This window comes from Coccidioides immitis (assembly GCF_000149335.2).
Source record: "Coccidioides immitis RS genomic scaffold supercont3.1, whole genome shotgun sequence".
NCBI lineage: Eukaryota > Fungi > Ascomycota > Eurotiomycetes > Onygenales > Onygenaceae > Coccidioides > Coccidioides immitis.
Window position 1 is genome coordinate 5,851,162 of NW_004504310.1, and position 14,605 is coordinate 5,865,766.

Here is a 14,605-nt window from a genome sequence, read left to right on the forward strand (position 1 = left end):
GCAGCAAGGGCGTCAGCGAATCAAGGACACGGATTTTTAAAACAAATATATACAGTAGAAAGGAAGCATTTTGTTATTTCCCCCCCTGGTTCTTCACTATTAAGAACATACCAGTCGAGATAAAGCACCGGGAACTTTCCCTCAATGCGAGTATCAATGGGATCAACTGTCGTTCAGCAAAATACAGAGTTGCACCCCCCCCCCCCGAAAGGAAATTTTAGGGCAGAAAAAGCCGGTATAACCACTACAAGTAGAAGAACTTGAAGAAAGATATACAGAAGCACACTAGGAGAGAAAAGGAATGACTCCGGGAGCTTTGAGGGGAGAGTGGGCTTAGCTGTCCATACAAACAAGGAAAAAGGACAGGAAAAGCAAGATAAGAATGAAGAAGAGGAGAAGAAGAGGAGAAGAAGAGGAAAAGAAAGAGGGAGAGGAAAAGAAAGAGGAAAAGAAAGAGGGAGAGGAGCGAGAGATAGGCTATCAGCGTGTGCCCGACCAACAAGGAGCGATATCAGCCCCCCGAGCGGAGATGCGTTCGAGCAGCCCCGGAGGCAGTACCGCCATTTCCTGTCCGGGCAGATATGGTTTCCGGAAAACGGGATAACCAGGAGCCACACGCCACAGCGGTCCGTGCGTGTTCTCGTTCTCTGTGCGTGTGCGTGCGTGTGTTGTAGGTATTGACACGAGAACATTTTGTGAGAGACAGAGGGAGAGCTCCGATCTATTTTCGTCCCCGATGAAGACGCAGTAGATATATAATCAGGACCGATAGTTAGCATAAGAGAAATACATAAAACAACCCCCCCCCCCCCCCCCCCCCGCCGCGGTGAGAAGGGCACCTCAGCATGTACCGTAGTGCCCCCGAGATGCGAGGGTCAGAGCAGGCCGAATCAAACGCTTCTTCCTCGATACCGGAGAAGAGCACAGCAATCCTGAAAAGATGGAGACTTTTCCTCCTTTCCAGGGCCACCCTCCTCTGGCCAGATGAAGCCACTGGCTCCCAAGTCAGTCAGCCAGTCAAGTCTGATCGCTGTCTGAATCCAAGAAACAAGACAGACAGAACAGAGAGACAACTGGGGAAACGAGTTCTCCTCCATTGCCGTAGGACAAACATCATCATCCCCACGTCCCAAGGATTCATTGCAACCACTGAAATTCTAAGCTTGGTTATCACAATCTCAGCCCTATCAGTTCCTCTTTCGTGATGAAAATTGCAACACAAAAAAAAAACAACAACAGACTTCCCTGATCGCTATCAGGATCCTCCCCAGACCCACACACACAGAGAGAGAGAGAGAGCTAAGCTTTTCCTCGCTGGAGATGCAGGAGGGGCAACACGATTGGCCGATAAGAGCCCAGATAAACCCTTCTTCCGATATCCTCCAGAACTCAAACCCGGACAGAGAAGGGCCGGGAGGGCGTCGAGCTTACCGGGAAAAAACAGGCTTGATATGATAACGGGGCAAAAAAAAAGAAAAAGGGAAACAAGCTTCTTTCTTTTTTTTTAACTCTGGGGGGGGCGAACCTTCCCTTTCCCAGCGGTTACGGACGACTTCCGCGCCTCCTTATCTGGTTAACCGGAGATCCAGCTGACATGATTGGTCCGGAGCACGCGCACCGCCACAGATTAGTTACTTACATAAGGCAAGTCTTTATCTCGGCGGCGGAACGACAATCGACCCAATCAGGACGCCCGCCTTATCTTCAAGTACTGTCATCATGCTCAACTCTCTCTCCCTCTCTCACACACTCTCTCTGTGTCTCTCTCTGTGTGAGTGTGAGTGTGTGTGTGTGTGTTTGGGGGAAAAAAAAAAAATTGGGAGTCAACGTTGAGAAATACGGTCGAGGGACGTCTGCTGGTAGGACCGGCTTTGATCGTAGCATACTCTGAAAAAAAAAATAAATAAATAAATAAATAAAATAGATAGAAGCAATAGGAAAGCTGCCCTTACTTATACCACCATCGCCCTCGCCCTTGTACGCTCCTCCACGGACAGCTTGTCGGCCACATCCCCGCCGCTCTGCTCGATCTCTTCCCACTCCTCCTCTTCCAGCCCCATCACCATCGCAATCTGTGAGCAGCGTCCAAACGCCTCGCGGTGTCGATACCGGCTTCCCCCACCACCGCCATCCCCACTCACGTAGCCTTCCCCGATGTCCACCGCCGCCGAAATTATGCCCGTGACATCCCGTTCCAGTCGGGTGGCGCCCAGGGCATTCACGCGCCCGTGATACGACCATATCCTCTTCTCCAGCAGCCGCGCCAACGACGCGATCGACACCCCCAGCAACCGATCGAACGTTCGGCCGGTCAGGATCCGCGAGATCGGCACCAGAAGCTCCCGCCAGGAAGACGCAAAGCGGCGGCGGACCTCGCTCCGACTCGAAGAGCCGCCGTCGAGCTCCGCCGATCCCGCCTCCCCGTCGTCGAACTCACTGCCTACGCCTCCTCCTCCTCCATCGCCGCCGCTGCGTGGCTGATACTCAAGGTCGCGGAAGGCGTCCGCAAGGGTAGGCCGCAGCCTGGTTTTCACAACGTGGTTGAACACAACCTGAATTCCATCGCCGATGAGGTCTTGGGATTTCGATTCGAACGAAGAGGCGAGCGAGCGCAGTGTGCTCACCACCGTCTCTGCGTCATTGTTGAGCGGGAATAGCGTGGGGATCCTGCTCTCCGAAGCCCCATTCGCTGGGCCGCCAGAAACGGAGTCGGCTGCTGGATCCGATGGCTCTAAGATCTTCTTCACGATACGCTGGACATAGTCAATTGCAACGTCAAGGTTGTTGATGAGAACGAGGAATGAGACCACGACCGGCTCCGGAGGCGGTCCTCCAGGGACCACCGGCTTGGGGTAGGTTTCGTCATGCATCTTTCGTCGGATCATGCCGATGAAATCTGAACCTAGCACTCTCGCTATCGTCGGCACCACATTCGTTACAACCGACCTCTGACCGGTGGCCAGTGATTGCTCAAGGACTTTGTTCGCGATGTACATGATGTCGTCCACAGCAGAAGTTATGTGCGGCGGGTTCGACGTAGGAGGCCGGTGCAGGTTCAGAGTTAAATCCGACGGACTTTCGTCGAGCTGGAAAGCCTTCTCGACTGAGCGACGAAGAAAGAATGTTGTCATCGCATTAAATGGCGAGATAAGTCTTTCATTCACCTTCTGAGCGAGAGGAGATTCAAGCAGGAAGTTCGGGAGTAGGAACTCCTCCGAGTCATCATTCTGGAAAAAGAACCCACCATCAGCAAACAGGTCAACTTAGATATGATAATTTAAAAAATAAAATAAAATAAAATAAAATAAAAATAAAAAAGTAAAAGGAAGAGGAAAAGGAAAAAAAAAAGAAAGGCGCATTGGACAGGCTAGACTTACTCCACATTTATCAGCCAGAAAACGGCTGTACAGCGACCATCTTCCGAGCATGAGAGACATTTCATTAAGGATGCCGTCAATCTCCTTCATATCAACGCCCTCATCCTCGCTGGCCCTATTAGATGTGCCATCCCTGATCCCGGGTGAATTGGCTCGTTGAGGGCCACCGCCCCGCGGATTCGGTAAAAAGCTCTGAACCAAAAAGGTAAACGCATAAGATTTAATGTCGGTGAGTTTGCGATCAACATGTCGCTCTTCACTCCAAGTCTCCAGAATGATGCCACCCTGGACGTCGGCTTCCACCTGTAGCCGCTCAATGACCCTGGTCATCTTACCAGAGCCATAATGACGTTCGACCAGGCCACCATGGCCTTCAACAATCTGTGCGATGTGTTCAAATAGCTTAGTGAGCGCGTTGGCGTAGAAAAACCCGTCTTTGCTCTGGGCACCGCCGGTACCCGTATTTAAATTCGCACGCGCACGACTTGCGACGCCTTGGCACACATATCTTCCGTAAACGTCCAGGCCAACCGCGGACCTATCAATCAAAGGAAATAGTTTGAAAAAACGCGTAATCTTCGCACCATCATTCTCCTTGACAGCGCGATCAAACTCACGTAGAAATAGTCCGCACAACGACTCCGCCGCATTCTCCAATGTAACGGCAGGAGGGTCCGGAACTTCAGTCGTAGGTACAATGTCTGCAGCAAACGCGCCGTTGACGATCTCAGGAGGTATCTTCGATGCTCGATTCATGTATGAAGCGGCCATCTCCCAGTCCTGAGAGGCTCCCATCGACCCAGCGACACCGAGCACGCACGCTTTAAGCTCCGCCACCTGCTCGACCATTTCCAGTGTTGCCTTCACGCGCGACTGTTCTAGGTCGAGGCGTTGGACCGCGCTGGAGACTCGCTGGGCCGTGGCGGCAGTCTCCGAAAGCATGCCGTGGCTAATTGCTCGGGTATTGCCTGCCTGCGAACCGATATGTGCACGAAGCAAATCGAGGCGACCCAATTCGCGAGAGAAGTCCTTCTGAGATGCCACGAGGGCCTCGAGACGAGCCGTCACGGACGCTTCGCGATCATGGAGGGCGGAGAGGGTAGCCTTGATGTCGGCGACGGAACTGGCATTGAAAATGTCTGGTAAACTCTCGGCTTCCACGTCTTCATGATGATAAAGATCGCCATTGACCATTGTATCCGTCTGGTTCATTTTGTAAGTCGTGGGGGGATTGGGGTTGGGGAGAGCGAGTTGCCGTGCTCTGCTGGAAACTCAAGCGATTGTCAACAGCGGCATTTCGCATGAGTAGAGGAAAACGGCGCTTTTTTCCGAAGATTTACCGTGAGAAGGTCCCGTGACTGGGGTTATTAGTCGTCGGCGAGCGAGACAAAAAAGAGAAAGATACTCGGCCCTGTCGCCTGCGAATCGACGCTGTCAGGGATATTCGTGGATTTGTGCTTGACGATGCCAGTTTGAGCGCATGGAGTGTGGAGAGCAGGGGGTCGTCGTCTTGGCGTGGCTCAGGCAGACCACCAGTCGCCAATTGACATCGTTATGGGTCTTCTATATCTCCCGAAGGAGAGCAGGCCAATGTCGCGAATCCTTGTCATAGAAGTTCCTCTCTTTTCACAATTAGTAGTAAATCTAACGAATACCCTCTTTTGAATAGCTAATAGACCGTTTTTTTGATTTCCCCAGCTCCGCATTTCGGGAGCGTGCCATCGTGTTTTTTTTCCTCTACCGATCCCTCCCCCGCACGCAGCTAGGTGTATGCGTGTGATTCGCGTCACTCTATCGCGACGACGTGACGACAAAGGGCTTCCCTCGCGGGCCGTCGATACTGTCTGAGACGCCGGGGGTTTGGCGAAAAGAATCCCCGTCTAATCATGGGTAACGAAAGCTCTATTATGGTCGATGATGATGTCCGACCACAAGCACTTGAAAGCCGCACGCTCGAGGCTGTAGCCAAGTACATACATGAAAAGAATGCCAGGAAAATAGTCGTCATGGTAAGTCAATATATGCTTCTTCAGGAAATAAAATAGGACAGGAGCTCTGACGAGACGTATATATTTTATAGGTCGGGGCTGGGATCAGCACCGCCGCGGGAATACCGGACTTTCGCTCTCCGGATACTGGACTGTATGCCAATCTTGCTCGCCTTAATCTTCCTACTCCTGAGGCGGTATTCGATATTCAATACTTTCGCACCGATCCACGCCCCTTTTATGCCCTGACGAAGGAGATGCTTCCTGGAAAGTGCAAACCCACAATCACACACTCATTTATCAAGCTCCTTTACAACAAGGGGCGGCTTCTTAAACTATTCACACAGAACATTGATTGCTTAGAGCGGGAGGCTGGCATACCTAGTGAAATGATCGTTGAGGCCCATGGGACCTTCGCTACGCAGAGCTGCATCGAATGCAAAACGCCGTATCCAGGGGAACTGATGACAAAAGCGATGGAAGCGAATGATGTGCCTCTATGTCCTGAATGCATGAACCTGGTGAAACCAGATGTAGTGTTCTTTGGCGAGGCGCTCCCTTCCAGCTTCTTTCTGAACCGTACACTCCCGGCCGCCGCGGATCTATGCATCGTTATGGGGACAAGCTTGAGTGTGCAACCCTTTTCCAGTCTGCCCAGCTTATGTCGGGAGGGCATCCCTCGTCTTCTCATCAACCTGACTCAAGCTGGCGGTCTTGGATCTCGACCCGACGATGTTTTGCTTCTTGGCGAGTGCGACGATGGAGTGATGAAGCTAGCAGATGCCTTGGGCTGGCGGCAGGAACTGGAGGAGCTCTGGGCCACAGTAAATCCGGAAAAGGCGGCGGCCATCGCAAGCAAAGAGCAGAAATCTACCCCGATAACAAGAGACGACCAACTTCGAGAAGAGGTTGAGAAGTTGACTGAAGAAGTTGAGCATGCGCTAGATATCTCTCAGGCACATGAGGAACGTGTGCGAGCGCAGCTTCAAGAAATGAAGGCCAAGCAGGACCGGGGCGTTGAAGAACCTGAAGACGCACAATCAAGACAAGTGGGCAGTACATCGCCAGGTGAACCTGATGGCATCAAGCACGCGAATAACCCCACGCAGAACGGCGCTATCGCGGCGACCGAGCAGAATACTGCGGAACAGCAGCCGGAAAGATCGAAGCAAGATTCGTCGCTGTGATCCGCTGCTCACCGCGAACCACCCTCTCTACCAATCATTCTCTCCTACTTTTTTCCTCTCCCAACAAATTTTTTATAATTGGAGCTTACCTGACGCTGCGTGTTGCTTCTCTAGAGGCAGCCATAATGAGTTAACGAGCGTTCTGCTTTTGAATAAAATTTAAACAGGCCGATCCGTGTAGATGTTCGGCTCGACGAAACGACATAAAGGGAAGTTCAATCATTTTCGATTCTCCTTTTCGGGACGGAGTTTTGGAAATGATTTTATGCGGGACAGCCAGATGAATGTCTGGCAACGCATGTGAAAGCAGCTATTTTGGCATTAAATATTCGTAGGTAGACAATACTAATGGAATATCTTTGAGTCGATTTTTGTATTGAGTTTTGTAACTGTCAGGGGCGATTTGGGTCTGCCCCCTGGATGACGGTCTGGAGTCTGACGGGAGGGGGCTTTTTTCTTCCAGTGGATTAATCCCTCGTCATAGGCTCTAAGCAAGAACTAAGTTAAGCTGGTGCGGCGGATGAATGGATGGGTCGGTGAAAGTCGTACATTGGCAGTCATTCCCGGTTCCGATGACAATCATCCAGCACGCTGCCAATCGCCAGCGGATCGAGAAAATGTCGCGAAGACGGCGACGGACGAGGGGCGACAAGCCAGATCCAGATCCCCAGTCGACTCTCAGACGAAGGGGAGCCCCACCAACGCCCGCTGACCGACAAGATATTTATAGTTCGCCCAACTGAGTTTGAGCCCGCAGCCGCCAACCCAGCGCCATCCCCAAAGCCCGCCTCCTGCCCTGAAGTCTTCTTGCTCCCTTGTTCTCAGAATCGCCCAGATAATACGGAGTAGCTGTCGGTCAATTGCACAGTTGCGAGAGATCTCACACTCTCGACATCCGTTGATCTTTTTGCAAGTCATTTCATTTTCCTTGACTGCGGGGTCATCGCTTTCACAGTATCAGAAAGATTCAAGAATGACGGTCACCGCTCCTCGCCGAAGGCCGTCCCGGAAGGGTGAGCTTGTTCTTGCATGGTCTTCGACTTGTAGCACTTCGTGGGAACGGAAGCGTTGACGTTGCATGCAGGATCAATGGCCGATATGCCAAAGGACCTGCTCGAGCAGGTGAAGGAGCTCGAGGAGCTCTTCACAGTCGACCAGGCTCGGTTGAAGAAAATCGTGGACCACTTTGTAAAGGAGCTGGAGAAAGGTAACTGCTCTCTCTTTGGGAGATCTCCTGGAGTTCGGTAGTTGCTAACTTGCATTAAACAGGTCTCAGTGTACAGGGTGGAAACATCGTGCGTCTTCGTCCCTCCCTATTCCTCCTCTCACTTTTTTTTACTTGTCTCGACCATGACTAACGAAGACCGTCCTCCGTTACAGCCTATGAATGTCACTTGGGTTATGGGCTTTCCCACTGGCCATGAACACGGTACGTTCCTCGCGCTTGATATGGGCGGTACCAACCTCCGTGTTTGCGAGATCTTCCTTTGCGAGAAGAAGGGTGAATTCGACATCACTCAGTCCAAATATCGCATTCCCGAGGAGTTGAAGAGCGGCAATGCCGATGACCTCTGGGAATACATCGCCGATTGTGTTCAGCAGTTCATTGAATACCACCATGAGGAGGAAAATTTACCGGACCTACCCCTGGGCTTCACCTTCTCCTATCCCGCTACGCAGGAGTATATTGACCACGGTGTGTTACAACGATGGACCAAGGGCTTTGATATTGACGGCGTGGAGGGCGAGGATGTTGTGCCTATGTTAGAAGCGGCCCTTGCAAAGAGGGTATGGTCCCTTGACATACTCCGAAAAACGGAGAGAATCCTAATATTGCAGGTTGTTTGAACGGACGATTGATTAATTTGATTTGTAGGGTCTCCCGATCAAAGTCGCTGCCTTGATCAATGATACCACCGGAACTCTGATCGCCTCTGCTTACACTGATCCTGAGATGAGGATTGGCTGCATCTTCGGAACAGGAGTTAACGCGGCATACATGGAGAATGCGGGATCCATCCCAAAAATCGCTCATTACAACCTTCCCCCTGATATGCCCATCGCCATTAACTGTGAATATGGTGCCTTTGATAACGAGCGTGTGGTGCTTCCGTTGACTCAATATGACGTCGTGATTGACCGTGACTCCCCGCGGCCCGGGCAACAGGCCTTCGAAAAGATGACCGCCGGTCTGTATCTTGGCGAAATCTTCCGGCTGGTCCTTCTAGACCTTATTGACAACAAAGGCAATCTCATTTTCGAAGGCCAGGACGTCAGCAGCCTCCGGAAACCGTACTGCCTAGACTCTTCCTTCCTGGCGTACATCGAAGAAGATCCTTTCGAGAACTTGTCTGAAACCAGGGATCTTTTCGAGCGCACTCTTGGAATCAAGGCCACCAAGCCTGAGCTTGAGCTCTGCCGCCGCCTGGCAGAACTTGTTGGTACTCGCGCCGCACGCCTCTCCGCTTGCGGTGTCGCGGCCATTTGCAAAAAGAAGAATATCAAATCTTGCCATGTTGGAGCTGACGGTTCCGTCTTCAACAAATATCCCCATTTCAAGGCCCGTGGAGCCAAGGCACTTCGTGAGATCCTCGACTGGGCTGATGATGAGGAAGATAAGGTCATTATATGCTCTGCCGAGGACGGTTCTGGTGTTGGTGCCGCACTGATCGCAGCGCTGACGCTCGAGAGAGTTAAGCAGGGAAATCTAGCCGGTATTCGAAAGACAGACACGATGAAGAAGCTGCTGTGAATTTTTTTCCCTCTTTCCTTGTCGCTCGTTTTCTTTTGGTGTCGTTCATACAGCGGATATTATGATATCCCCATACATACAGAGGTTGGATTTGCTTCTTTAATTGGCTGATTTGGTGTTTACTTAGCTTGAAAGGCGCTATTGGCCCTTATAGAGTATTATTTTTCTGAAATATCACAACTATAGATCGCATATACCTCTAATAGAAGTTACGCAGGTATTCAAACATTTCCAAGAACTCCTCTTTTTTGTCCAGAAGTTCCCTGGATGGATCATGCAGCAAAATTTAAATGAACTCAAAACGAGTATCTGGGATGAATCGGGACTTTAGAATGTATGGATGTAAGAATTTGCCTAATTTGCGTTGTATCAGAATTTTATATCCTAGCCGTGAATCTCCCACAGCCGGATCTTCCCCTGCTCGTTCGCAACCGCTAGCATATCAGACGTCGGAGAAATTGCAACCGCAGAAATCCTGCCTAACGGTGTGCTTGATGTCGGCCAATTCCTGTAGACAGTGCAAGACGGAAGATGGACTGTACAACCCGTGTTAGCCTTCGCAAACTTCGAGTAAACGGAAGCGAGGGAAAAAAAAAAAAAAAAGAAGAAAGAAAGGTCCAACCCACCAAGCCTGAGAGCATCTTTCTTCCAGCGACTCGCCATGACAAGTAACTGCCCATCATTCGAGAACACCAAATGGCTCATCGGCGTCGTCAACTGATCCAACGTCCGCGTTGGCTTGGGTGTTTTCGGTACGCCGGATTGTGTGTCATCCGGCTCTCCAGCTGCTGTCTTTGACCTTGCCGGCGCTCTCGCTATATTCACCGCTTTCGCAGCCCCAGCAGCCCATGGTCTCCGATCGTATATATTTACGATACCACTAGAGCTCCCAATCGCTACCCACCGATCGCCACCGAGTTGCGGTTTGCCTGACTTTCCTCCCAGGCTTATCACCGTTGTTCCGACGGCGCCTTCGTCGACCCATCTAGCAACAATGCGGTTTTCCCTCCCGTCCCATTCGCTAACCTCTCCATTCTTTCCTACAACGCACAAGCCTTCACCATCGCTCCACCACGCAAAATCTGCCACACCACCGCGACTGTCAATGCGCACTTGGGCGACCCATTGCATGGTGCTCGCGTCAAGGATGGTGATAACACCCCCTCCTTTTCTTGTGCTTCCTATTAAGCCCATCCACCGTCCGCATGGGGACAGCTTGAACTGCTCCATGGATTTCTGCTCTTCTCTGCGATCTGCTGTACCGTTGACCTTTTCAACCTTTCCAGTATCTAAGTCCCAAACGTGGAAATAGCGGCGACGGCCGGAGAAGAAGATACGATTTCCACTTGGAGGCAGGAATGCACTGGTTCGGAGGGGGGTACGGCGGACGTGAAGGGAAGTGATGAGAGGATTTGGCGAGCTGGATTGCGGAGATACATGGTGAAGGAAGAGCGTTGACGCAGGGCCGGACGAGAGAAGCAGAGGATAGTGTGGGTGAAAAGTAAGAGAGTCGATGGTGGACTGAAATATTATTGTAATGGTTAGCGTTGACCACTGGGCCGCAAAGCTCTCAGAAAAAAAAACTCACAGGTTGGTTTCCCGGGACGTCTTTCAGTCGCTGAATTTCTAGGACTTCTTGGCGAAGTTTTCGTCTTGTGTTTGACTTCGTCTGCTCATCTCTCCTTGAGAGGCTGCCCACATTTTGTAGTAATCGCGCCAAAGGCTGCTGCGACATATCTTCTTCTACATCTGTATCCATCTCATCTGCACTGGCACCTGACCCATCGTCTGAACGGTCGGAATCATCTCCGGTTTTTCTTCTTTTTGCGGCTCTGCTTGTGGCCTTGCTTGCCCATTCTGGTGTAGGCTGTAGCCGCTCAAACTGCCTTCGGAGCCTTTTCGCATATTCTTTGCCGCTAACTAGATCTTCAGCCTCTGTCAATCGCAATTTTCGCATACGCTCGTTTGTAGCAAGCGAAACAGTAATGCGCTCATCGTCACTGTCTTCCCATGCAGCTGGGACGGTGTCGGCCTCGAGCAGATCGCCACCGGCTGCCGTGGTCTTTGCGAGAGCGGATGCAGAGGGCGGTTCAATTATGGGCGGCGCGTGGCCTGTGCCTGTATCTAGGACGAATAGCTAGAGCATTGGTTAACATAACATAGTTTCAAAGGTTTAAATCTCAAGTGACGAAAACCCGGGGGACTGAAAAGTCCGTTGCCATTCACAAATGGAGAAACTCACATCAGCATCGTCCAAACCTGCAAAGTAATCAATCGATTCATTGTCGTCATCATCTGCTGCCCTGTTGGCTTCTCCTTCAGCCTCTGAATCCTCCCGCAGAACCAAGTCTGTCGAGGTCGTCCTATGGTCTTTCAATGCACCACGGAAACCTTCGGAATCCCCAAAGAGCAGCTTTTCAAGCTGCTCTTCCGTCTCGTCTTTTGGTAAGATTTCTTCTTCGCTCGACTCGGACTCATCGTCATCATGAATGGGCCGCAAATATCGGCTTTGGACCTGCGCCTCGGAAGCCATTTTCAGATAATGGTTTGTCTGTCCGGCGGAGGGAATTCACTCCAGATAAAACCTGACAAAGAGCCGCAATATTATACGAAGGGCCTCGACTCCGGATTCATCGCTGGTTGTTTACTCCCAAGCTCATGCTGGCTATGCGCTCAACCCAAATTTTTGTATTATTTTCTGCTAGCCCAGACCGACAAAAGGAATAAAGTTTAGTGCTAGTCTTGGCTGAGATAACCCAGGGCAAAGGTGGCCAAGAGAAATCAACAATGGGATGGTATGCATGACGAGGAGTAAAGACATACGGGGAGGAGATATTACAAAACCCTTGGATCGAGGACAATAATGTTCTCTATTTCTAGGAGGCTGTCATGGCTGCTAAAGACGACAGGAGAAACAGCCTTAGATTATTATGTTAGATGTAGAGCATGTCACCGCGCATCGAGAAAACATCACCATGTATAGGCACAATAACTCCAGAGCAGGCTAAAGGAGACCGGGATCGAGGGATATTCAGAAGTAGGGGGAACGGACAGGAGAAAGACATTGCTGGCAAAGTTTAAAGTTATCATCCATGTTACGCTTTCACACCCAACGCCAAGTGGGTTTGTATCAAAATAGATCAACAAAAGATATCCGGGCAACAAACCCAAGAAACGGTGCTGCTTCTCAAGGATGCTTCTCACAGAATTTAAGATAGTAAAACGGGCAGCGCTATGACCGTTGGCGAGACAGACCGCCGTGGCCTGGCCTATTAGTACCAAGCGACTGTTTCGCCACGGCCTCGTCGTCAGAGAATACCACAGATTCTTCTTCATCAGACTCCTCGTCATCGTCTAACCCTGCGAGCAAGGCACTTTGATGATGCCGGTCTTCGTCGATAGAGGTAGTGTCAAAGCTGTGCGAGTCAACCTCGCGACCCCGATCCTCCGGGATAGCTCTCTTGATGAATATATCGATAATGTAGTACTGGACGGCATTCATGATCACCGGGAACAAGAGCATCACAAAAATGATTTGGACAGCGGTATTGCCTTCCGTCCATCTCAACGCCCAGTCTCCCAGTTCCACAATAAATGGCAACATGTGTATAATGACCACGACGCATGTTTTCATGCCCACTAAACCGAAGAAGTATATTACCGACTGCTTAAGCCACCATATGGCATTAGGAGGGTCACCGTAGTTGCCAGACTCAATAGACTCGGGAGGGTTTGCAAGAGGAGTGTATAAGGCGGCACGATTGAGGACACGGAGTATGAGAATAAGAACAGGAATACCAAGGGTAGTCTAAGGCAAAAAGTTAGATAGTCGGTTTAGTTTGCATTGTTCTGGTGTTCAGAATAAAACTGGTAAAGGGGATGCCTTTCACCGTCAGGGGATCACTCACGTCGATTCCTAGGTTCAAAAGGTAGTACGTGCAGGGGTTTGGTTCGTACGCAGCAGTCACTGGTATCTGGCCCGCTGAAAACATGGAGGCCAGCAGGTTTGCCAGATGAAGCAGAGCCGACCCGACGACCTGCTTGGATACATCAAAGGCCCAGACCTTCACCGGTCTCTGTGGCCTTTCCTTCCATCTCTTGTAAACCAATACTAGAATAGCCAAAGCTCCCAAGGCAGCTTGAACAAACAGAGAAAACGGTCCCAATAGTTCGCATTTACCGTTATTCTCACCTTCGCTCGACGCCCAGGTGGATGCCGCCGGCGGCGACGTCATGGTGATGCTGGATGAAGCTATAGCGGTCGTAGCGACCCTGCTGGCAAGGCTGGTTGCAAAGCTAGCCGCGGGACCAGCAGCTGTGGTCATTTTAGGCCATGCAGGGGCTGAAAGCTCGAGGATCGGGTCTTGTAGATTGTGTCGTAGCCTGGATTTGGTTGAGGCTGCTAAACAAAGAGCGGCAAGCCACTCAGTTCATAGTCAGGGGAGATGATCGCCGTTTTGCCCGCTGCTAGATTTGGCAGAGGCCAATATAGATGCCCATAATTGTCCTAGGGCTTTGAGCTTGAGGACGACGATGTCAGCGGAGGGAGAGAGAGTCAGTCACCTCTCTGGGAGGCGGGAAGGGGTGCGGTGAGAGCGGTTCATGGCCTGGCCCGCCGCGCCTCAAAGCTTGGTATTGCGTTGAATTCAGTACCGCTGCGTACCGTAACATTGATACCAGAGTTACAAGGTCGTTTCACATGTTTCGAATTATGTAATTCCGAGAGGCTTCGGTGGTGACGTTTGAGCGCGTTAGGCCAGGACACGGGCACCGGCAGTTTGCGGAAAAGAGCGATGAAGGACATGAGCCCAACGCGTGGGAGACTGTGGTCGCGCTACTCGTCGCTGGGTTGACATCAACGCTCACTGGTGGACGAAAACCGTCTCGCACACGCTTGCACCAGAGGCAGGAATCTGATACCCGAGAGAAACGGGGACATACTCGGGAGTCCCAAGACTCCACTGGCTGCTCTATTGATCCTTCGAGTTTATGCAGCCAGGAATGCTGGCCAGACATCCATCACGAACGAGCCGACCCGGTGCTGCTCCTTGCGCCTCCGCCTTCGATTCAGACCTTCATGAAATACAACACACTTTCTCTGCCTTTGCCCCAATTTTCCCTTTGGGTGGGATTCAATTTCGATCCTCTTCGGTCTTGCGAGGTGGATCTGGCGGTAAATCAAACGGGGGCGCAGGATTGAATCACTCCAAAAGGGCCCGACTTGCTCCTATGACCATTACAGCTTCCTTTACTCTATAGAAACGGGCTCTTTTGTACATATGTTTGGGGCTTGGACCACCC

The 14,605-nt window shown here is 51.2% G+C and overlaps 7 protein-coding genes across 7 annotated transcripts; 4 read left to right on the forward strand and 3 right to left on the reverse strand.

Moving 5' to 3' along the window:
- Positions 1-156: 156 nt before the first annotated feature.
- On the forward strand, positions 157-1,205 carry CIMG_10662 (uncharacterized protein; the record flags this gene model as incomplete). Its single annotated transcript, XM_012358854.1, has 3 exons — positions 157-235; positions 290-659; positions 857-1,205. The coding sequence occupies 3 exons, from the start codon at positions 157-159 to the stop codon at positions 1,203-1,205; spliced, it is 798 nt and encodes a 265-aa protein (XP_012214277.1).
- A 624-nt stretch (positions 1,206-1,829) lies between these two features.
- CIMG_01000 (Golgi transport complex subunit COG4) lies at positions 1,830-4,814 on the reverse strand. The gene is made up of 2 exons (XM_001247228.2): positions 3,378-4,814; positions 1,830-3,227 (listed from the first exon to the last, which is right to left on the reverse strand). Exons 1-2 carry the CDS (start codon positions 4,587-4,589, stop codon positions 1,953-1,955), a joined length of 2,487 nt encoding a protein of 828 aa, XP_001247229.1. The 5' UTR covers positions 4,590-4,814; the 3' UTR covers positions 1,830-1,952.
- A 151-nt stretch (positions 4,815-4,965) lies between these two features.
- Positions 4,966-6,920, forward strand: CIMG_00999 (SIR2 family histone deacetylase). Its single transcript, XM_001247227.2, has 2 exons — positions 4,966-5,386; positions 5,458-6,920. The coding sequence occupies exons 1-2, from the start codon at positions 5,264-5,266 to the stop codon at positions 6,550-6,552; spliced, it is 1,218 nt and encodes a 405-aa protein (XP_001247228.1). The 5' UTR covers positions 4,966-5,263; the 3' UTR covers positions 6,553-6,920.
- Positions 6,921-7,349: 429 nt separating this feature from the next.
- Positions 7,350-9,540, forward strand: CIMG_00997 (hexokinase). The gene is made up of 5 exons (XM_001247225.2): positions 7,350-7,565; positions 7,637-7,759; positions 7,822-7,847; positions 7,933-8,340; positions 8,429-9,540. Exons 1-5 carry the CDS (start codon positions 7,526-7,528, stop codon positions 9,302-9,304), a joined length of 1,473 nt encoding a protein of 490 aa, XP_001247226.1. The 5' UTR covers positions 7,350-7,525; the 3' UTR covers positions 9,305-9,540.
- Positions 9,541-9,688: 148 nt separating this feature from the next.
- CIMG_00996 (small nucleolar ribonucleoprotein complex subunit) lies at positions 9,689-11,934 on the reverse strand (the record flags this gene model as incomplete). The annotated part of the gene is made up of 4 exons (XM_001247224.2): positions 11,547-11,934; positions 10,893-11,441; positions 9,931-10,825; positions 9,689-9,840 (listed from the first exon to the last, which is right to left on the reverse strand). The coding sequence occupies exons 1-4, from the start codon at positions 11,835-11,837 to the stop codon at positions 9,689-9,691; spliced, it is 1,887 nt and encodes a 628-aa protein (XP_001247225.1). The 5' UTR covers positions 11,838-11,934.
- Positions 11,935-11,976: 42 nt separating this feature from the next.
- Positions 11,977-13,840, reverse strand: CIMG_00995 (uncharacterized protein). The gene is made up of 2 exons (XM_001247223.2): positions 13,213-13,840; positions 11,977-13,112 (listed from the first exon to the last, which is right to left on the reverse strand). Exons 1-2 carry the CDS (start codon positions 13,627-13,629, stop codon positions 12,537-12,539), a joined length of 993 nt encoding a protein of 330 aa, XP_001247224.1. The 5' UTR covers positions 13,630-13,840; the 3' UTR covers positions 11,977-12,536.
- CIMG_00994 (uncharacterized protein) lies at positions 13,838-14,504 on the forward strand (the record flags this gene model as incomplete). The annotated part of the gene is made up of 2 exons (XM_001247222.2): positions 13,838-13,893; positions 14,060-14,504. 2 exons carry the CDS (start codon positions 13,838-13,840, stop codon positions 14,502-14,504), a joined length of 501 nt encoding a protein of 166 aa, XP_001247223.2.
- Positions 14,505-14,605: the final 101 nt, after the last annotated feature.